Consider the following 24,404-nt stretch of genomic DNA (forward strand, 5'->3'; position numbering starts at 1 on the left):
TGAATGTCTGAGCAAAGGGTCTGAATACTTATGACCATGTGATATTTCAGTTTTTATTTAATAAATTTGCAAACATTTCTACACTTCTGTTTTTTTTTTCAGACAAGATGGGGTGCAGAGTGCACTTTAATGAGAAAAAAAATGAACTTTTTAGAATTTACCAAATGGCTGCAATGAAACACAGTGAAAAATTTAAAGGGGTCCGAATACTTTCTGTACCCACTGTATATACAAATATAAACATATCCATCGTGACAAAGTACTGGAGGGGAGATATGTGTTACGCTCGCGCCCGATCTGACTGGCGTGTGCGTGATTAGTGATCCCACTGGACCATGAACCGAGGAGTGCCTGGAGGGGCGTAACTAAGTATCAACCCGATCCGACCAAGCTCGCACGGCGGTTCAGTCAACTCCGTGAAGTGAACCAGGGAGGAACCGAGCAGAGGGACCAGGTGCTACTCCAGGTCAGTCCCCGGTCACAGCTGTTGACCCACACCGGGGAATGCAGGAAAAGGCAAGTTAGCTGGTATGCAGACAGGTGGGTACTGGCAGGCACGGCTGGTATGAAGGCAGGTGGGTACTGGCAGGCACGGCTGGAATGCAGACAGGCACGGCTGGAATGCAGACAGGCAGATACTGGCAGGTATGAACGCAGGCTGGATAGGGACCAGTACAGACTAGGATACAGGAACAGAGCCGCAGGTACGGTGGACTAGCAGAGCAAAACCGCAGGATTGGTGAACAAGCAGAGCGGAGCAAAACCGCAGGTGCGGTGAACAAGCAGAGCGGAGCAAAACCGCAGGAGCGGTGAACAAGCAGAGCGGAGCAAAACCGCAGGTGCGGTGAACAAGCAGAGCGGAGCAAAAAAGGAGGTGCGGTGAACAAGCAGAACAGAGCAAAACCGCAGGTGCGGTGAACAAGCAGAGCGGAGCAAAACCGCAGGTGCGGTGAACAAGCAGAGCGGAGCGGAACCGCCGGAGCGGTGAACAAGCGGAGCAGAACAGAACAACAGGTGCGGTAAACATGCGGAGCAGAGCGGAACCACCGGAGCAGTGAACAAGCAGAGCAGAATGGAGCAGAAGGTGAAGGCAGACAGGACAGGGATCTGTTCACATGGAACAGACTGGAAAATACAGGAAGATGGTTAGAACACAGGAGGTAGATACGGAGGCAGGGAAAAGGGACAAGCAGAACCAGATACACACAAGGTACTTACAATGAAGCAGCGAGTGGACACAAAACTCACAAACAGAAGTACAGAGACAACGAGTTGGAGTTAGATGCAGGTTCAGACACTGCAGGAAAAGGGAATGTACGGACATAGAGAGAAACAAGTAACGGGTGGAGGGGGTTTAAGTATCCAGTGACTCACAGCAATAGGCTGGGGACGCATTAGGACCGAGCACACAGTAGCTATAAGAAACAAGCAGAAAGCCGCGCCGACGCCTTAAGCAATCAGACAAGAGACATGGACACAGCATGGACTGACAGGTAAGATAGCGGTCTTGCATGGTGGGAGGTGGTGCACCATGCAAGCACGCCGCCAGGGATGTTACAATATGTAGCACTGAGATTGTTAGCTCCAGTAATATAAACATAGGAAAAATGTTCCAGCACACGAAGTGATGAGGGGTTAATCAGCCATGTTTAGTGCTAGGATAATTAAACACCTGTAGAGAGGGAGGAGGTCAGAGGATAAAATCCCAGCCTTTTAGAACATTTGGTATGGGGTGGGCCTGGAGGTGAAAGCTCTGGAGCTGGTTTGTCATGTGAAGGAAACCTAAATCTTAGGTTGTTGGTTCCTGAATCGGGCGGTTATCCGTAGCAACAAGGACTGTGCCATAAGTTATGTTTTGTTTTTCCTGTTCGGCCATGTTTATTTTGCTAACATTGCTGTGGTTTATGCAGTGCTCTGAATAAACCACGGGAGATTTAAACAGACAGATGTGCAATATCCGAAACAACGGATACTGGAAGCCTGTGCTAGCATTTCTTCTGCGGTGTCGCTATCAGTGTGTCAAGAGTGGGAGAAGAGGGCGGCATTGACAATCCAACACAATGGGCAGCACTTTGAACACATTTTATAAGTGGTCATAAACTTGTAAAAAACTCATGAAAGAATAAAGTTATGTTAAAACCAAGCACACCATTGTTTTTTTTATGAAATTCTCAATAAGTTTGATCTGTCACATGACCCTCTTTCCACTGAAAAAAAAGTTGGATCCAAAATGGCCGACTTCAAAATGGCCGCCATGATCACCACCCATCTGGAAAAGTTTTTCCCCTCCCATACACTAATGTGCCATAAACAGGAAGTTGATATCACCAACCATTCCCATTTAATTTAGATGTATCCATATAAATGGCCCACCCTGTATATATACACATATACACACGCATAAACACACCACTCCAGCTCATTCCCTTTAATAGGGCTGAGCTGTAATACAGCAAACAAGGGAGGACAGGGGTGGCGCTGTTCCTGGGGCAAAAAAAACAACAACAACAAAAAAAAACTTTAAGGCTATGTTCACACATCATGTTTTTTTCAGGGTTCATTTCCTGCAGCAAAACCTGATCTCTTGCCAGGAGGTTGTTCGGGATTTTTGTTGCCGTTTTCTTGATTTTTTTTAGCGTTTTTCTCACTGTCCTAATCTCTCTGTTATGCATATACATAAAGTTCAGTGAAAAAAAAACAACAACTCATTCTGGTTTAGGCACAAAAAAAACTGAAAAAAAAACATGATGTGTGAACATAGCCAAAGTTCAGCTTTGCTTCCACCAAAGCAGCATGAACACAGGTCACCAATGTAAGACATGTGAAACCATATTAACCAGAATTTCAATTCAACAGCGGGGGGGAGGTGAATTGTTCAGGAATATTTTACCTAAGACACTGGCAGTGCATTGAGTTTGTAGGGCACTATTTACTCTCACACTATGGTCTACCATTGAGTTGCTCAGGTATTGTTCAATTTCACACCTCCCTGGGCCACAGGTATTGTTCAATCTCACACCTAGCTCAGCCAATGTTTACACTGTACATATCACTAATTTAATTACAATGTACTAATACAAACTATCATCTCAGTGACCAAGACAAGATGGTAAAATCACAAAAATAAATGTTTCACATACTGTTGTACTTTCTTATTTTCACTAAAAAGCAGCAAAACCCGATAGCTATGTTCACACTAGGCATTTTTCACCACCCATTACTTTCAATGGGTGAAAAACGCTGAAAGAAATGACATGCTCTGCTCTATTTTGCAAAAAAACATGCAAGGCACAAAATCCTGAACGAAAAAACCCATGATGTGTGAACAGAGAATTCTGGAATCTCAGACTTTGCTGGTTCTGCAAAATGCAGCTGAAAATTTTCATTAAAAAAATGCTGAAAAAAAAACAAGATGTGTGACCATAGCCTTAAACAACGGTAACTATTTAAGTGAAGAAAACCGCAAATATTAGTCTAGCAGTTGTACCTGTGCAGAATGGGGGGATAGTCACATATCGGCCTCCAGACACATTGCATTACGTCAGGCACAGACAGTTCTCAGGTTTGACCACCAGAGGGCAGCAGACTACTGCACTTCTACTTCTTAGTTTTTCACTTTCACATTTCCAGTCTTTTCACATTTAGTTCACAGTAATACGTCGCCGTTCTGTCTAATATACAAGCTCTTAATAGACCTTGTTGTCCTCGTGGGTTTGGATGCATCTTGTGGAGATCCGGCGGGTACAGGGGGTCCTGTAGTCGAAGCTCCTGGGGAAAAATTCGGTCTCCTAAATGGTCTCTAGTGGCGCCTGTAGGCAACAAAACCTGTGAGTCAATATCCAACCCATCAAAGAGCCTTGACCCATCACTGGGAAGATCGGCCGGACCAGGGACCATCTGTAGTCGGCTGTTTCGGAGTCACGGATTGTGCGGTCTATGGAGCCGTCTGCAATTGTGATTGCTAATATGAGGGTAGCACGTGGCGTTGCGTCCGGCCGTCAGCCGCCATCCTCACAGCTCCGCATAGGACCGGGTATCAGGCAGATAATGGTCATACATGGGGTCACATCCAGCCCCACAGCTTCTATCAAGTGCTGTCACCCTCATTTGTTTGTAATATTATATACACCCCTCACCCTTGGTGTCCATTGCACAAGCGGATATAAAAGTGGCGCTGCTCCAAAACCAAAGCAAAGAGTTGCCCCCTATAGGCGGTCACTGGTAGAGTTTTAGGACTCTTCAATGGACTGGACATTGCCTTACAGGGTGACTACCACTAGGTGACACTAGAGAGTGAGGCAGGGGTTGCAGCTGCACCCGGGTCCAAGTGCCCGTGGGAGCCCGAAGGTCAGCAAAGTGCAGCATTTACATCCCTCTGGAGGATGCATGCAGAACAGACCGTGCATGGGTCACTGGATGCTGCAGATTGCTGCGCACTTACATTACCCGCTCTGCTCGCTGGATGCAGCCGCCCCTAATGGAGAGCTAAGTCCCGTGACAGGTGGAGCGTCCTGGAGGTGCGAGCGAGCGCCCTGGAGGTGCGAGAGCCATGACATGTCATGTTCTGACGTGACGTGTCCTGTGGATATGGGGGGACGCTAGAGATGCAGTCACTATAGGATGATACTACTAATAATGTATTACATAAGGGCTGATCCAATAACACTCATGAACAGGGGCGGACTGGCCCACCGAAGGATCGGGAAAACCCCAGGGGGGCCCCCGAATCCCGATGGCCACGCCCCCAAGCCCCACCCCCTACCACCCCTGGGCCCTGTACTGAGAACAGAGGCCCCCCCCCCCGGTTCGCTAATCATATCGGCAGCACTGCCGATATGATTAGTGATGGGCCCTCTGCAGCGGCAAAGCAGGGAGAGCGATCTCCCTGTTGCCGCAGTGCCCCTCTGCCTCCTCTGCGCAGCGCGACACCAACGGCGCGTGCGCAGGAGGTCAGTCTCTGGGCGATGACGACATCACCCTGGGACTGCTTCCTGTGCGCACTGTGGAGGACGGACCCGGCGTCGCCCCAGGCAGCGGCTGCAGGTCTGCAGCTCATCTCGACGCGCAAGTATGAAAAGCGGGGGCGGGGGGAGGGAGAACCCCTGGCCGAAGACCTAGTATGTCTTGCCAGCCTCTGTGGTACCATCATGCCCACCTGGCATGTCCTGCCAGCCACTGGTGGTGGTGTGGTACTATCATGCTAGTACTACTACCACCAGTGGCTGGCTGGCAGGACATGCCGGGTGGGCATGATAGTACCACAGAGGCTGGCATGATTCATGCCTAGTATGACCTGTCAGCCTCTGTGGTACTATCATGCCCAGCATGTCCTGCCAGAAACTGGTGGTACCATCATGCATGTCCATTGCCCATTGTGTTTTTTATTAAAGATGGGAGTCCCTACATGTGTTTTATTTTTATAAAAAAAAAAAAATTCTCTGTGTTGTGTTTTTTCTTCTGTTTACTAGAAATTCATGGTGGCTGTAGCATCGGCATCTCTGCCTCCTGCCCGGCAGAGACGCCGTCCCTCTCACCTCCCCGCGCACTGTCCTCCTGCGCTCCTCTTTCTGCAGCGGCCGGTGAGCGTTCTTTCCCAGGCACTGTGCTTAGGGGGTGCGCGCGCGCTCTCTCTTAGAGGGGCCAATAGCCGGAGGACCTCCCATATTTAAGGCACCTCCTCCAAAATGGAGGTGCCCGAGCAAAGTTGTTGCAGTTACGTATCTCTGCTTCAGCCCTCAGGTTCCGCTGCTAGCCTGACTCCTCGTCCTGCCTGCCAGCCTGTTATCAGCCCGTTACCTGCCGAGCCTGCCAGGTCACTCACCTGGAGCGCTCACCTGTCACCTGCCTTGTCTGACAGCCCGCTCACCTGGGAGCACCCGCCTGTTACCTGCTGTGCCCGTCAGTCCGCTCACCTGGGAGCGCTCACCTGTTACCTGCCTGGCCTGTCAGCCCGCTCACCTAGGAGCACCCGCCTGTTACCTGCTGTGTCCGTCAGCCCGCTTACCTGGGAGCACCCATCTGTTACCTGCTTGCCTACGTGGAGGCTCCGCCGTCACTTGCTGTGACCACCTGCCTGGTAAACCTAAAGACTACTACTTGCTCTGCTGTCACGTAGCGTGACCACCCGTCAGCTATCCAGAGACTTCTGCCTGCTTGCTGTGTCCATCCATCATACCGGTCAGTCCCAGCCATCTGACCTGTGGGAGCCACCTGCTCTCTTACAAGGTCGTCCCCAGAGTTGCACCTGGTCCCTCTGCTGGGTCCCTCCCTGGTCACGGAGTCGTTAGCCGCCGTACGACCAGGGTCGGTTCGGGTTGATACTTGGTCACGCCCCTCTGGGTCCCTCCTTGCACCGCGGCAAAGAGGTTCCACCACCTGGACCCGTAACAGTGGCCATGTCTAATTTGGCGTGACGCCATGAATTTCAGGCTTAGTACCAGCTGATAATGGGGTTAGTACTAGCTTTGTATTATTACCCAGCGTGCCACCCCCCACCAGGGCCGTTGGAAGAGCCGGATAAAGCGCCTGGAAATGGCGCTACGATTAATGCGCCAATTCCAGGGGTGGCTGCGGGCTGCCGTTTTCAGCGTGGGGGGCTCAGAATGCTTGGGCCTTACCATGCTGAGAATCCCAGCCCCCAGCTGCCTGGTTTTACCTGGCTGGCGATCAGCATATGGCGGAAGCCCACACATTTTTTTAAATAATTTTTTTAAATAATTAAAAAGAAAACCATTGGGCTTTCCTGACTTTTGATCAGCAGCCACGGTAAAGCCCGGCAGCTGGGGGTGGCAGCCCGTAGCTGTCTGCTTTATCTGCGCTGAGAATCAAAAATTCTGCGGAGCGCTACGTCACTTTTGTTTTATTATTTATTTATTTTCACACTTCTATATGTGTGACAGTCCAAACAGCCAATCACAGACGCTGACACAGAGCATGGGCGTCTGTGATTGGCTGCTGGAGTAACCTGAAAGCAGCCCCTACATAGTACCATACTAGAATATATGGTCTGGTTGTACATTACTCGGATAGCCAATCACAGGCGCCCATCCTCTTTGACAGCATCTGTGATTGGCTGTTTGGACTGTCACACATATAGAAGTGTGAAAATAAATAAATAATAAAACAAAAGTGACGTAGCGCTCTGCAGAATTTTTGATTCTCACCGCAGATAAAGCAGACAGCTACGGCCTGCCATCCCCCGCTGCCCGGCTTTACCTTGGCTGGCGATCAAAAGACAGAGAAGAAGCATATTTGTTTTAAACTTATTTAACTTTTTTTTTTTTTTTTTTTAAATGCGTGGGCTTCCGCCATATGCTGATCGCCAGCCAGATAAAACAAGGCAGCTGGGGGCTGGGATTCGCAGCATGGTAAGGCCCAAGCGTTCTTGGCCCCACGCGCTGAAAATCGCAGCCCGCAGCCACCCCTGGAATTGGCGCATTCATCCTAGCTCCATTTCCAGGCGCTTTACCCGGCTCTTCCAGCGGCCCTGGTGGTGAGTGGCACCCTGGGTAATAATAGGGTTAGTACCAGGCCAGCTTTGTATTATCAGCTGGTACTAAGCCCGAAATTCATGGTTTCACGCCAAATTAGACATGGCCACCATGAATTTCTAGTAAACAGAAAAAAAAAAAAAGACAATTTTTTTTTTTATATTAAAAATAAAACACATTTAGGGACGCCATCTTTAATAAAGAAAAATCCTCACTCCAACGTAATCCATAGGTCTTCTGTCTTCAGCTCTGCTACATCTTTGCCATCAGACGAGTATGTCTGCTGACTGATGAGCCGGCACAGAATGACACTGGAGCACTGTTACTGTGTAGTGCCGCACTATGTTGCTTTTTAGTCATTTCATGTAGTGTAGAAGTCTTGGGAAAAGTGTGGATTGTGCTCTGGAAGTGATCAGTTATAGCTGACTATGTTATTTTCTGCAGAGATAAGTCCTGCATAGAAGATGTGATATATCGGTCTGCGGCAGATAAAGAACTTGTGAGTATGTGTATTACCTATACACGCACACTGACACTATATACAGAGCTCCTGTGTATAATATCAATGGTGATCCCTGTATTACCTGTACAATGACACTATATACAGAGCTCCTGTGTATAATGTCACTGGTGATCATTGCATTACCTGTACACTATACACTATATACAGAGCTCCTGTGTATAATATCAATGGTGATCCCTGTACAATGACACTATATACAGAGATCCTCTATAATGTCACTGGTGACCACTGTATTACCTGTACACTGACACAATATACAGAGCTCCTGTGTATAATATCAATGGTGATCATTGCATTACCTGTACAATGACACTATATACAGAGCTCCTGTGTATAATGTCACTGGTGATCACTGTATTACCTGTACACTGACACAATATACAGAGCTCCTCTGTATAATATCAATGGTAATCATTGCATTACCTGTACAATGACACAATATACAGAGCTCCTCTGTATAATATCAATGGTGATCATTGCATTACCTGTACAATGACACTATATACAGAGCTTGTGTATAATGTCACTGGTGATGACTGTATAACCTGTACACTGAAACTATATACAGAGCTCCTGTGTATAATATCAATGGTGATCACTGTATTACCTGTACACTATATACAGAGCTCCTGTGTATAATATCAATGGTGATCACTGTATAACTTGTACACTGACCCAATATACAGAGCTTTTTTACATTTTTATTATTTTAGTATTATTTGTCACTATGTGGTGGCATTATGTGCTTTGGTCATGACATGACGATATTTGTCCCTTGTATGTGGTATTATTTGGTCACTATGTGGTGGTAATATGTGGTCTCATGGTGTGTCAGTATTTATACCTTGCATATGGTAGCATTTGATCACTATGTGTTGGTATGTGCTTTGGTCATGGTGTGACGGTATTTGTGCCTTGTATGTGGCATTATTTGGGCATTATGTGGTGGTAATATGTGATCTGGTCATGGTGTGGTGGTATTTCTGCCTTCTATCTGGTAATATTGGTCTTGGTAGAGTGGATTGTGGTTGATCATTTGTTTTATCTGATATCAATAAGGGGAAACCTCTTTATTTCCAATAGATATTAAATACTTGGATGTTTAACCCCTCCCTGACCTGTGACTATTACTCAGCAGCAGAGATGCAGCTACAGCGCCAATATAATGGGTATAACGGCTAACAGGTATTTGCAAATAGCTGAAGGGTGGGTTGGCCCGGGTGGATGGGCCCCTGGAGTCAATTTCCCTGGTGGGCTCCAGACACCCCAGTCCGGCGCTGCTCATGAATCACAAAGACTAAATGGTACTGTCTGATCCAACAATTTGTATAAGCTCAGAATATGAAAGAACGCGCTCCACCATGGAAACAACGCAAAAAAGGGGATGCGGATAATGTGTTAGTGGAGCGCCCTCTAGTGGGCAAAGTCAGAAACGCAGGGAACAAAAAAAAAAGATGTGTTCTACACCAGGCGACCGACAACGATCTAACTAGAGGAGAGAAGAGTCTGATCTGCAAAAAGGATGAGAATAGGACGTCCTCCGAGTCTCACACACCCGACAAACGGATCAGGCTTTAATACTAACGTGAGCACAGATCTATGAGATTCTGTAGGTCCATGTGCTGGAAACACACGGCCGCGTAGAACAGATGTGTGACTGCGGCCCTACACCCTACGCAGCAGATGTCACCGCAAAATCAGCAAGTATTCAAGCAGAGTTTTGCGGCAACTTGCTACAAAATGTCCCTTCTTTGTGTCGCGTCGATAAATTCAGAACAAAGAACGGACGGGCGGCGGGCGAGACCATCCTACTGCTATTGTTCACAAAGTTTCTAATGCAAGGTTGTGCTGTCGTCAGCGGAGTAACACGGGGGAGGGACACATTGGGCGCCAAATGTTACGAGAGTGCAAAACCTCTGTCTTGGGGGTTAAGATAATAAAATAGTTACATAAAATCATAACAATGTAGAATGTTATACTTCTAAACATTTTGTGTTTCATTTAAGAAAAAAAAGCAGATACAACTTAGATGGAGACAGGAGAAAATTAGAATTATAATCTTAAAATTAGAATAAATGTGACAAGGAGTTCTGTGCTGGACTGGTGGAAGGGACTCAGAATACTTGTGTCACCTTGGTGGTCGTCTCAGTCTCATTGGTATGTGCAATACAGTAATGCACCACCAGAGGGTGCACAGAACCAGTGTGGCACTGATGGTGAATGTCCCACCTGCTCTTTCTCCCCGATATTCAGTATATCGCAGGATAAATGAAGGAGAAGGTGCAGATTGTGTCCATGGATAAAACTTACATCACTTGTCTGACATCTGTGTTATAGACTCATTGGATTTTTTTTAACCCCTTAAAGTCTGGAGTGTTTTTTGTTTTTTTTTTATCTTCTATGTGGCTTTATGCCAATTTTTTTTTTTTTTTTTTGCTGTACGGGTTTGTATTGGTCATTGATAGCATTTTAGGGTACGTGTAACTTATTACTGGGAGAAATAAAATTAAAATAAAAAAAAAAACACAACATAAATATTCTGGGGTTTCTTTTTTCATGTTTCAGGCGTTGCCTAAATTCTGTGGGTCAGCGTGATTATAGCATAGATAAAAAAAAAAAAAGGTCTACTTTCTAACAAACTATTTGGGAAAAAAAAAAGAAAAAAAAAAGTTCTTTTTGTGTCGCCGTATTCTAAGTGCAAATCTATTTTTTTCTGTCATTGGAGCTGTATAGGGGCTGGATGATCAAAAAATCCCCCCCAAAAAACCCAAACAATTCTGCCATTGTTTATTTGCAGCATAAATAATGGTATAATTATATCGTTTGGGTTGATACGATTACAGTGATCCACAATTTAATGTTTTTTTTTTTTTTTAATGTTTTGCTACTTTTGCACAGGAAAAATCTTGTGCAAAACTTTCTAACAAGACCATTCCCCTCAATGTCCGAGAGCTGTAACTTTTTCATTTATCGGCTTGCAGAAAGTTAGTATTCCACTCGCTGGACTTCATAGGAAAACAAAGATGGCAGTCATGGGGGTCGTCAGCAGGCCCCCCGACTGCCATAGTAATTCATTAGCAATCCCGTAACAAGGAAGGGGCTTGTGAAATGGGGGATCAAACGGGCGGGCGGGGGCTCGTCACAGACACTTAAGTGCCGCTGTCAGCATCTAAATGGTTAAACTGGCTAAAGTTAAAAAAAGTGAGGACCGGCTGCAGATCCTCGTACAGTCAGGGCACAGTGAGAAAAAGAGACAGCGCTACATGAGCATTGTGCCCCCTTCATACTCAATCATTGGGGGGGGGGCTCAGAAGTCAGACCCCCACCTGTCATAAAGTGATATAAGATCAGCCATCACTTCATAACATGGAAATCCCAGAGTCCATTTTTTTTTCCTGGAGTTTGGAGGTTTCTAGCTTTTCACAAGAGGATCCAAGTGCTTATAATGAATGTAAAACGTCAGATGTGACAGAAGCAGTGTGAACGCGGCCGACGCTGGCAGCGCAGAGCTTCCTCCTGATGATCGGCGGGTTTCCACATGTGGCCGCTGATCATATTACCGGCTGCACATGTTACAGATCCACCAGTGGTAGCTGAAATCTCATCCACAAACTGCAGGTGAAATCCATAAAGTAAATGAACCCCCGGTGCAGATGTGACATCCTCACAATGTGGGTTTATGGAACTGAATGCACAGTGCAATCCGCCCCAATAAAAGGTATATAATGCCATGGCAGGATGGCAACGGATATATCACCCATATGGACAAGCGCTAAAGGCCAAGGCAAAAAAATTACAAACTTAAGGATTTTGTAAATCCAAGTCAAATCTGGGCCAAAATACATGATTTTTAACACAAAATTGCTCCCTGTGATTTGCAAAATCCATAATTGTGAGATGCAAAGACAAATATCTTAACTTCTTTCTATATGGATTCATTCATGCTCCTATGGAGAAGTTATCTCACCTTTCACCGGTAAATGCAATACACTAATGCACCACCAGAGGGTGCACAGAAGCAATGTAACTGATGGTGAAGTCCTGCAGCTCGTTCTCCCCTATATTCAGTACAGCACATCGCCGTTTACATCTATGCTTCGACTTTCATTGATCCTGCCGTTAATGAATCCGACTCCAGAAATGATGTAGAGTCTCAATTTCCATTTTTTAGGGAAGAAACTATTTGATGGGATTTTACTATCCGTAATATAACCCATGTGAAATCCCCCCCAACATGGAGGGACATTCGTCTATTATTTTTTGCAGCCCACCAGATGCAAACTTTCTCCACTTAGGATTTCGCATCTAAATCCACCTACTGATTTTAACTCAGATTTTCAACATAGTATAAATATGAAAATTATTAAAGAATTTTACAGCAATAATAGAGCGGCCTATAGAGCCTGCAAATATCCCAGCACCCACCGGAAACACGGCAGACCCCCGTTAGTGTAACGGGGTGCACGGCGTACCTGGGCTTCGCGGCCTCTGGATGGCGCTGCAGTGTTACGGTTTTCTCGGTGAGCTCCACTTTCCGCACGCTGCCAAAGAAGTCAGTAATAAGGACGGTCTGCGGGTCTCTCTGGAAGAGGTTGGTGCGGTGGCCGGGCGTAGAAACACACTGGCTCTTCGGGCAGACTTGGAACTACAAAAGAGAAATACAGCATAAAAAAGACATCGGCTTCATAGGGCGCAAAAGACTGAAACATCAGCAAACAAGAACGACCTCTGGGACCGCCACAATGAAGAGAGACGCGGCCAGAAAGTGCATATTTCAAGAACTTTATTAAAAAAAAAAAAAAAGTTTTGTTTTTCCCCAAGTTACAGTTCACCTAGGTCTCAGCCGGGGGGCGCTGTTGTACTGTCGACTAAGAGGAGACTGGAGCTGCAGATCAGGCTCAGATCGCAAAAAGATTAATAAAAATATCAGTTATAAAACACAATGTTGGGACTTTTTTTTTTTTTTTATGATCCGGCACAGGCTGGTAGCATTAAAGGGTTTGTCCGCTACTTTAAAAAGAACAAAAAAAAAAAAAAAAAAAATCTACCGGACCTCTGACTTAGTTTCTTCTGATGTGACCGCTGCAGCCAGTCGGCAGCCACAGGAAGCAAGGGTACCGGCAACATTAGGAGGAATGGAGGGTCCCGGTAGTATAAAAAGGGGGCCATTTTTAATCTAAGTGAAAATAGTAAAAGACCGCTTTAAAAAAAAAAAAAAAAAAAAAAAAAAGTAGCAAATTATGATGAATGTTCTATTTGTATATAAATTTTCAATTCTTTAATATTGTCGAGAAAAGTGGGTGGGATTAGACAGAGGGGGCGTGGCCTTTAGTCAGTCAGGCCAATCATTATCTACGCCACGAATTTGCATAAGTTACAGCCAATGAGGACGGCCGGATAACGAGAGCAGCTCTTCATGAGCTCCGGGCATTGTATGGCAATGAACTATGGATTCAATAAGAATGATCGCCGACAGAGCCCCGCCCACCGAGCGATGGCATGCCCACAGAGCCCCACCCACAGAGCACTGCCTCAGCCACAGAGCTCCACCCACAGAGCCCCACCCACAGAGCACTGCCCCAGCCACAGAGCTCCACCCACAGAGCGCTGCCCCGCCCACAAAGCCCCACCCACAGAGCGCTGCCCCGCCCACAAAGCCAGCCATATACCAGGACAGTCTCTACCTCTGCAAATTTTCAATGCATCCAACAAAAAAAATAAAAATGCGATTTTGCAAAACATCTTGATTAAAACCTCCTGCGCCTCCATAACCACAAACTACATCCGAACCCTCCGTACGATCCTCCCGTCGCCCACAATCTGTAGGACAGATGAGGTTTGGAGAACGGCTTTCGGATCTGACTACAGTGAGTGTTTGTAGTCTGCTACTATGAAGACACATAGGTCTGCACGGGAGCTGCGGACAGAAAACGGCAGGAGATTTTTATGGAAGATTATTGGCTTCATCCTACGCTTTAGATGCATTGGAGCAGAACGATCGCCCTGGTGGAAAGGATAAGACGACCCTGTGTATCCGGACACTATCGCCCACCAGTGACCGGCGGCACAATGGGCACAGTCACGGGGATATTGGGACAGTGATCCGCTCCGCCTCCATGGGCATTTTTAAGGGGATTTTCATGAGCCCCAATTAGGACCTAAAGCCGCTCTCCACAAAGTTTCTTTGCAGATATAAAATGTTAAGTCATCAGAAATATTCTCACTGCACAATGTTTCATCGCAGCTCAGTTGTGATCGCCTCTCCGACCACAAAACAACTCATGTTCTCATGTCTAAACAGGTAGTCAGACTCCTGTGCACTAAAAACTGAAGCCACCAATCATATCCCTGCTAGCAGCTCTCAAACTCCTCGCCTCCTCCCAAATTCTGCCTCCTTGTGCCTCTATGTATCCAGCAGCTGATATGGAGGAGCCCATCACAAGCAGGAGGCGAAAGCTGCATCACACAGTTTACAGTTAGAAGGGAGGTGAGGGAAGAGAGCCAGGGATGTAGTCCTGATCTGGCACACCCCAATAAGTTTGCAAAGTTGGCAGATGAGGGGGGTGGTAGTACAGGGGTAGCACTGCTGCAGCAAGGCATGTCCTCTGAAAGCCGGAGGAGAGTCAGCTTCAGTAAGGTGGGAAATAGGAGAGCAGGGCAGGCCAGGCAGGTGCTGGTAGTGGGGGACTCAATTATTAGGGGAACAGAGAGGGCAATTTGTCACAAAGATGGGGATCATCGAACAGTGTGCTGCCTACCTGGCGCTCGAGTCCGGCACATCGCTGATCGGGTTGACAGATTACTGGGAGGGGCTGGTGAGGACCCAGCGGTCATGGTGCACATTGGCACAAATGACAAAGTTAGAGGTAGGTGGAAGGTCCTTAAAGATGATTTCAGGGAATTAGGTTGCAAGCTTAAAGAAAGGACGTCCAAGGTGGTATTCTCTGAAATACTGCCTGTACCACGTGCCACGCCAGAGAGGCAACGGGAGATTAGGGAGATATAAATAAGTGGCTCAGGAATTGGTGTAGGAAGGAGGGATTTGGGTTCCTGGAGAACTGGGCCGACTTCTCAGTTGGCTACAGACTCTACGCTAGGGACCGGCTGCACCTCAATGGGGAGGGTGCAGCTGTGCTGGGGGAGAAAATGGCTAGAAGGTTGGAGGAGTGTTTAAACTAGGGATTGGGGGGGGAGGGTATTCATTTTATAGGTGGGGAAGATAGTGCAGATAGTGACCTGGGCACAAATAAAGAAATTGGGGGTGGGGTTAGAACAGTCAATATATTAAGAAGGAATAGAGGTACAGAGAGATACATAAAATGCATGTACACTAATGCCAGAAGCCTAACCAACAAAATGGAGCAAATATAATTATTTTCCAACAAAATTAATTCTGACATGGTGGGGATATCTGAGACATGGCTGGACGAGAGCCATGACTGGGCAGTTAATTTACAGGGCTACAGTCTGTTCAGAAATGACCGTACAAACAAGCGAGGGGGGGGGGGGGGGGGTGTTTATATGTAAAATCATCCTTAAAACCTGTCTTGTGGGAGAATATATGTGAGTCTAATGAAAATGTAGAGTCCCTGTGGGTGGAGATAGTAAATTACTTATAGGGGTTTGTTATAAGTCTCCAAAAATAATGGAAGCAGCGGATAATATCCTCGTAAAGCAAATAGATGAAACAGCAACTCAAGGAGAAGTCATTATTATGGGGGACTTCAACTACCCTGAAATACATTGGGGGACAGAAACCTGTAGTTCAAGCAAAGGTAGTAGGTTTTTGACAACTATGAGAGACAATTACCTTTCACAACTGGTTCAGGACCCAACAAGAAGGGGGGCACTGCTAGACCTAATATTAACCAACAGGCCAGACCGCATATCAAATATACGAGTTGGGGGTCACTTGGGTAATAGTGATCACAAGATAATAAGTTTTCATGTAACCTTTAATAAGATGTGTAGTAGAGGGGTTACAAGGACACTAAACTTCAGGAAAGTAAATTTCCAACGGTTGAGAGATGATCTTAGTGCAATAAACTGGGACGATATCCTGAGACATAAAGCTACACAAAGCAAATGGGAGACATTTATTAGCATCCTGAATAGGACCTGTGCACAATATATACCCTATGGGAATAAACATGCTAGAAATAGGAGGAAACCACTATGGCTAAATAGAGCTGTAAGGGGCGCAATAAGTGACAAAAAGAAAGCATTTAGAGAACTAAAGCAAGTAGGTAGTGATGAGGCATTAAATAAATATAGAAAATTAAATAAATTATGTAAAAAACAAATCAAGGCAGCAAAGATTGAGACAGAGAGAATCATTTAAAGAGAAAGTACAAATAATCCCAAAATATTCTTTAACTACATAAATAGTAAAAAACGAAAAAGAGATAGTGTTGGCCCCCTTAAAAATAGTCTGGGTGAAATGGTGGATGAGGATGAGGAAAAAGCCAATATGTGAAATGATTTTTTTCAACAGTATTTACACAAGAAAATCGCATGACAGAAAACACGATCAGTGATAACAAAAATTCTCCATTAATTGTCACTTGCTTAACCCAGCAGGAAGTACGACGGCGTCTAAAAATCACTAAAGGTGACAAATCCCCGGGCCCGGATGGGATACACCCGCGAGTACTGCAGGAATTAAGTGACGTCATAGATAGACCATTATTTTTATTCTTTAAAGATTCCATAATAACAGGGTCTGTACTAGAGGACTGGCGTATAGCAAATGTGGTGCCAATATTCAAAAAGGGGACAAAAACTGAACGTGGAAATTCTAGGCCGGTAAGCTTAACCTCTACTGCGGGTAAAATCCTGGAGGGTTTCCTAAGAGATGCTATACTACAGTATCTGAAGAAGAAGAACCTCATGACCCAATATCAACATGGGTTTACGAGGGACCGTTCCTGTCAAACTAATCTGATCAGCTTTTATGAGGAGGAAAGTTCCGGACTGGACCAAGGAAATGCAGTGGATCTTGTGTATATGGACTTTTCAAAAGCTTTTGACACGGTTCCACACGAAAGGTTGATACATAAAATGAGAACAATGGTGATAGGGGAAAATATATGTATGTGGGTTAAGAATTGGCTCAGTGATAGGAAACAAAGGATGGTTATTAATGGAACACACTCAGACTGGGTCTCAGTTAACAGTGGGGTACCACAGGGGTCAGTATTGGGCCCCCTTCTTTTTAACATATTTATTAATGACCTTGTAGGGGGCATACAGAGTAATATTTCAATATTTGCAGGTGACACTAAACTCTGCAGGGTAATCAATACAGAGGAGGACAATTTTATATTACAGGAGGATCTATGTAAACTAGAAGCTTGGGCTGATAAATGGCAAATGAGCTTTAATGGGGATAAATGTAAGGTAATGCACTTGGGCAGAGGAAATAAAATGTATAATTATATGCTTAATTGTAAAACACTGGGCAAAACTGTAACTGAAAAAGGGGGGATCTTATTACTATGTACAAGTATATGAGGGGACAGTACAAAGACCTTTCTACTGATCTTTTTACTCTGAGGCCTGAGACGGGGACAAGGGGGCATCTTCTACGTCTGGAGGAAAGAAGGTTTAATCATAATCACAGACGGGGATTCTTTACTGTAAGAGCAGTGAGACTATGGAGCTCTCTGCCGCATGATGTTGTAATGAGGGATCCACTACTAACATTTAGGAAGGGCATGGATACCTTTCTTGAAAAGTATAATATTACAGGTTATAAATACTAGATTCCTTGATAGGGCGTTGATCCAGGGAACTAGTCTGATTGTCGTATGGAGTCAGGAAGGAATTTTTTTCCCCAATGTGGAGCTTAGTGTTTGCCACATGTTTTTTTTTGCCTCCTCTGGATCAACATGTTAGACTATGGGGTGAACTAGATGGACTTAGTCTTCCTTCAACCTTAAAAACTATGTTACTATGTTACACAGACTGAATATAGAAGCTGTCACCGAATTATTACTTGCTACAATTACATAGGAAGAGCAATGTGATGAGACTCTGCCCCGCTATTACATAGGAGCAAGTGCAATGTGATGAGACTCTGCCCCGCTATTACATAGGAGAAAGTGCAATGTGATGAGACTCTGCCCCGCTATTACATAGGAGAAAGTACAATGTGATGAGACTCTGCCCCGCTATTACATAGGAGAAAGTACAATGTGATGAGACTCTGCCCCGCTATTACATAGGAGAAAGTACAATGTGATGAGACTCTGCCCCGCTATTACATAGGAGCAAGTGCAATGTGATGAGACTCTGCCCCGCTATTACATAGGAGAAAGTGCAATGTGATGAGACTCTGCCCCGCTATTACATAGGAGAAAGTGCAATGTGATGAGACTCTGCCCCGCTATTACATAGGAGAAAGTACAATGTGATGAGACTCTGCCCCGCTATTACATAGGAGAAAGTGCAATGTGATGAGACTCTGCCCCGCTATTACATAGGAGAAAGTACAATGTGATGAGACTCTGCCCCGCTATTACATAGGAGAAAGTACAATGTGATGAGACTCTGCCCCGCTATTACATAGGAGAAAGTACAATGTGATGAGACTCCGCCCCGCTATTACATAGGAGAAAGTGCAATGTGATGAGACTCCGCCCCGCTATTACATAGGAGAAAGTGCAATGTGATGAGACTCCGCCCCGCTATTACATAGGAGAAAGTGCAATGTGATGAGACTCTGCCCCGCTATTACATAGGAGAAAGTGCAATGTGATGAGACTCCGCCCCGCTATTACATAGGAGAAAGTACAATGTGATGAGACTCCGCCCCGCTATTACATAGGAGAAAGTACAATGTGATGAGACTCCGCCCCGCTATTACATAGGAGAAAGTACAATGTGATGAGACTCTGCCCCGCTATTACATAGGAGAAAGTGCAATGTGATGAGACTCTGCCCCGCTATTACATAGGAGAAAGTGCAATGTGACGAGACTCTGCCCCGCTATTACATAGGAGAAAGTGCAATGTGATGAGACTCTGCCCCGCTATTACATAGGAGAAAGTGCAATGTGATGAGACTCCGCCCCGCTATTACATAGGAGAAAGTGCAATGTGATGAGAGACTGCCCCGCTATTACATAGGAGAAAGTGCAATGTGATGAGACTCCGCCCCGCTATTACATAGGAGCAAGTGCAATGTGATGAGACTCCGCCCCGCTATTACATAGGAGAAAGTGCAATGTGATGAGACTCCACCCCGCTATTACATAGGAGAAAGTGCAATGTGATGAGACTCCGCCCCGCTATTACATAGGAGAAAGTGCAATGTGATGAGACTCCACCCCGCTATTACATAGGAGAAAGTGCAATGTGATGAGACTCCGCCCCGCTATTACATAGGAGCAAGTGCAATGTGATGACACTCTGCCCCGCTATTACATAGGAGAAAGTGCAATGTGATGAGACTCCACCCCGCTATTACATAGGAGAAAGTGCAATGTGATGAGACTCCACCCCGCTATTACATAGGAGAAAGTGCAATGTGATGACACTCTGCCCCGCTATTACATAGGAGAAAGTGCAATGTGATGAGACTCTGTCCCGCTATTACATAGGAGTAATGTGAGGAGACCCCACAGACATCTGCAGTCTTTTCTACGAATGTGACTGAACCCAAATACTCCGGCCCCTCGGGTTACTTATGACCAGGTGCTTACACAGCGGTCACTTTGGCTCCGCAGGTCTCACAGTTTAGACCGCTGCTATATTTTCAGCTTTATCCCCCGACCCTCCTGTAAATCACGTCAGACGTGTTCATGGCCGGGCGCCCGGACTAAGATGTCACTTTATTCTTCACAGTCGTTCCAAAATCCTATATGAAATAAAGCTGCAAATTTACCGGCATAACTCAGCCGCTGTACAGACCTGACGCCCCTCGCTGGGGTCGTAAATACTTAACGCCATAAATGCCCTTTTGCTCCGGACATGCTCTTTGTTGGTTAGTGGGGGCTGTACGGTGGGGGTCCGCTTAGAATATTAATGGCGGCTCAATCGTTTGATATCTCGTTTCATTTGACAGCACTTGGCAGGAGGTCTCGCCGGGCGCTGGGGGCCTCTTTTCTTTCCTGCAATGTTCAAAGGCTGAGAGCTAAGAGCAGTTTATCTATTCTATTATCTATTCTCATGTCCGGCTCCTCGGTGCGCGCCCCGCTTCTCCTATCTCGGGCTCCTCGGTGCGCGCCCCGCTTCTCCTATCTCGGGCTCCTCGGTGCGCGCCCCGCTTCTCCTATCTCGGGCTCCTCGGTGCGCTCCCCGCTTCTCCTATCTCGGGCTCCTCGGTGCGCGCCCCGCTTCTCCTATCTCGGGCTCCTCGGTGCGCGCCCCGCTTCTCCTATCTCGGGCTCCTCGGTGCGCGCCCCGCTTCTCCCATCTCGGGCTCCTCGCTGCGCGCCCCGCTTCTCCCATCTCGGGCTCCTCGCTGCGCGCCCCGCTTCTCCCATCTCGGGCTCCTCGGTGCGCGCCCCGCTTCTCCCATCTCGGGCTCCTCGGTGCGCGCCCCGCTTCTCCCATCTCGAGCTCCTCGCTGCGCGCCCCGCTTCTCCCATCTCGGGCTCCTCGGTGCGCGCCCCGCTTCTCCCATCTCGGGCTCCTCGGTGCGCGCCCCGCTTCTCCCATCTCGGGCTCCTCGGTGCGCGCCCCGCTTCTCCCATCTCGAGCTCCTCGGTGCGCGCCCCGCTTCTCCCATCTCGAGCTCCTCGGTGCGCGCCCCGCTTCTCCCATCTCGAGCGCCTCGGTGCGCGCCCCACTTCTCCCATCTCGAGCTCCTCGGTGCGCGCCCCGCTTCTCCCATCTCGAGCTCCTCGGTGCGCGCCCCGCTTCTCCCATCTCGGGCTCCTCGGTGCGCGCCCCGCTTCTCCCATCTCGGGCTCCTCGGTGCGCGCCCCGCTTCTCCCATCTCGTGCTCCTCGGTGCGCGCCCCGCTTCTCCCATCTCGAGCTCCTTGGTGCGCGCCCTGCTTCTCCCATCTCGAGCTCCTCGGTGCGCGCCCCGCTTCTCCCATCTCGAGCTCCTCGGTGCGCCCCCCGCTTCTCCCATCTTGTTCTCCTCGGTGCACGCCCCGCTTCTATCTCGAGCTCCTCGGTGCGCGCCCCGCTTCTATCTCCGGCTCCTCGGTGCGCAACTCGCTTCCATCTCGAGCTCCTCGGTGCGCACCCCGCTTCTCCCATCTCCGGCTCCCTGGTGCGCGCCCCGCTTCTCCCATCTCCAGCTCCTCAGTGCGCGCCCCGCTTCCAAGTCGGCAAATCTGTGCTCGCCCCACTTCCAACTCGGCTCCTCGGCACTTTCTGTATCAGGAGGCGGATTCAATGTCTGTTTCAGCAGAAGAATAAATGGGCATCAGACTGTCAGCAGAAGGGACTGGAGATAGGCTGATCCGGTCCTGATTCTGGGGGGGTTTATTACAGTATCGCCCCCATCCCGATGACAAGTTCTGGCATCTCCGTTCACTTCCACCATAGACCTGACTATCACATCGCGGAGTTTCTCAGAACTTTGTGTTTGCTTATATTTTATTGCCGGTTAATTGATCTATAAATCCTGTAACATAAACCACAAATAATAAACCGTTTCATGCAGAACGAGGTCAGCGAGACAGAAGAGCCGGCGTCTGTTCACACCTCCGCCTGCAATTCTCACATTGGGATTTCATTACAGATCCGTGAGATAACATAAAACCTGTCTGTGTGGGCTGCGAAACCTGCAGGAACCGAGCGGGCGCACAGCGGAGGCCTCCGCAGATCGGCAGAGGTGGCAGGAGCTTGTGTCACCGCACCGCAAACACCGCCACAGTATCTGTCAACCCCATGAGCAAGAAAATGGGGAGAGAAAATAAGAACGAGCAAAAGATCTCTAGAAAGTTCTTGCTCTGAACCCGTGTTATTGTCAGGATTCACAGCAAACTTATCACCATGATGTTTAAATAATGGCCCAAGTTTTGTATCCAAGGTTGTAAGAAATCCACCCCAACTGCAAAGACTCATTTACACCCACTTGACATCCAGCCTTATATTCTCCCTGACGGCGCAGGTTATATAGGGGATCCCCAATAGGGTCATCAATGTCAGAACCCTATGATTAAAAGTTTTTTCCATTCATGGAATATCTTCGATGTGTAATAAATGTCTGACGGATCCATTCCTGAAGCCAATAGAGAAAACCACGAGACAGCAGCCAAGAGACAGCGGCCAAGGGCCCCCTATTCCGATTCCCGCACCTATCAGGCATCTATGACATATACTGGTGTATCCCAATGAATAGTAAAATCCCAGTATCAGAATCAGGCAGGAGCTCCGGTCACAAAGCAGATCGGTGCCGATCTTACCAGGTCATTCATGTTGTTCTGACTGGCCGGGTGGATTTCCTCCAAAAATTCCAAGACATAGAAGGTGTACCGGTCCATGAGGTGAACGCCGATGGCCATATCAGGCTGGTGCTAAAGAGAACAAAGAAAAAAAAATAATTCAAAAATGAAAGGAGAAAAATATATATCAGGTGTCAAAGTGCAGGTTAGGCGACTACTTACTGATCGGCGGAGGTTTGACCGCTGGGATCGGCAGATCGGGGAACTTTAATCCCAGTTACAAAATAGTGAGTCCAGTCTGACGCCGCTCCGGTCATTGTCTATGGGGCTGCTGGAAACAGAGAGCAGCGCTGGGCAGCCCCACGGGGAATGAATGGAGCGACAGGTGAGCATACGTACTGCAGCTCCATCCCATTCCCTGTTCTTCTGATCGGCATGGGTCCCAGCGGTTGGCCCCCACAGTTATAAAGCAGACAACCCCTTAAAAAGGGACCCTTTGGCCCCAGCAATCATTTGTTCTATGTGGGTAAATCTGTGAGCAGCGACAATATAAGGGACACAAGGCAAGGATACCGCTGATTCTCCGAGACTCCGACAATAATGCAGGAACATAGACTGCTCTCAATACGAGGCATAATACTAATCCAGGAGTCTCAGAAAGTGCGGAGAGCGACACGGTGGCCCCTATAGTGCTATAAGGAGGGAGAGGGGAGGTACTCACAGACAGAGAGTCTTCTCCAACCTGACTGCTGGCGAGGGCGATGATATTGGGAGAGTAGAACCTCTCGTACATGGAGGCTCCCTGACAAGTATCGATTACAAACAGCAGCTCATTGTACCTGAAAAGAAGCAGAGATCAGCGTCAGGGAGCAGAGAGCACGCGACCGCCGCGTCAGGGAGCAGAGAGCACGCGACCGCCGCGCCAGGGAGCAGAGAGCACGCGACCGCCGCGCCAGGGAGCAGAGAGCACGCGACCGCCGCGCCAGGGAGCAGAGAGCACGCGACCGCCGCGCCAGGGAGCAGAGAGCACGCGACCGCCGCGCCAGGGAGCAGAGAGCACGCGACCGCCGCGCCAGGGAGCAGAGAGCACGCGACCGCCGCGCCAGGGAGCAGAGAGCACGCGACCGCCGCGCCAGGGAGCAGAGAGCACGCGACCGCCGCGCCAGGGAGCAGAGAGCACGCGACCGCCGCGCCAGGGAGCAGAGAGCACGCGACCGCCGCGCCAGGGAGCAGAGAGCACGCGACCGCCGCGCCAGGGAGCAGAGAGCACGCGACCGCCGCGTCAGGGAGCAGAGAGCACGCGACCGCCGCGTCAGGGAGCAGAGAGCACGCGACCGCCGCGTCAGGGAGCAGAGAGCACGCGACCGCCGCGTCAGGGAGCAGAGAGCACGCGACCGCCGCGTCAGGGAGCAGAGAGCACGCGACCGCCGCGTCAGGGAGCAGAGAGCACACGACCGCCGCGTCAGGGAGCAGAGAGCACACGACCGCCGCGTCAGGGAGCAGAGAGCACACGACCGCCGCGTCAGGGAGCAGAGAGCACACGACCGCCGCGTCAGGGAGCAGAGAGCACACGACCGCCGCGTCAGGGAGCAGAGAGCACACGACCGCCGCGTCAGGGAGCAGAGAGCACACGACCGCCGCGTCAGGGAGCAGAGAGCACACGACTGCTGCGTCATCCTCCTCTACAGAGGGACACAGTCAGAGGCCGGCGACAGAGAGGGCAGAGAGGCCGGCGGAGGGGGAAGTGAATGGGAACAGAGGCCGGCGGGGTGGGGTGGGGGGGAACAGAGGCCGGCTTTAACAAATGGGAACAGATGCCGGCGGGGAGTGGGAACAGAGGCCGGCGGGGTATGGTGGTGGGGGGGAAATGGGAACAGAGGCCGACGGGGGGGGGGGGGTGAAGAAATGGGAACAGAGGCCAGCGGGTGGGGGGGGGGGGGGGGAACAGAGGCGAGAGGGTGGGGGTGGGAACAGAGGCCAGCGGGTGGGGGGGGTGGGGGTGGGAACAGAGGCCAGCGGGTGGGGACAGAGGCCAGCGGGTGGGG

The 24,404-nt window shown here is 48.4% G+C and overlaps 1 protein-coding gene across 1 annotated transcript in view; it reads right to left on the minus strand.

Annotated features, from left to right (window-relative positions):
• PIGK (phosphatidylinositol glycan anchor biosynthesis class K) overlaps positions 1-24,404 on the minus strand; it is a 144,765-nt gene that overhangs the window by 94,646 nt on the left and 25,715 nt on the right. The window contains exons 7-9 of the mRNA XM_073643928.1: positions 23,081-23,198; positions 22,381-22,491; positions 12,486-12,658 (exon numbers count right to left, since the gene is read on the minus strand). Coding sequence (XP_073500029.1) covers positions 12,486-12,658; positions 22,381-22,491; positions 23,081-23,198 — 402 coding nt within the window. The remainder of the gene's footprint in view (positions 1-12,485; positions 12,659-22,380; positions 22,492-23,080; positions 23,199-24,404) is intronic.

This window comes from Phyllobates terribilis, unplaced genomic scaffold, assembly GCF_046119375.1.
Source record: "Phyllobates terribilis strain yellow unplaced genomic scaffold, ASM4611937v1 Scaffold_8__6_contigs__length_399053987, whole genome shotgun sequence".
NCBI lineage: Eukaryota > Metazoa > Chordata > Amphibia > Anura > Dendrobatidae > Phyllobates > Phyllobates terribilis.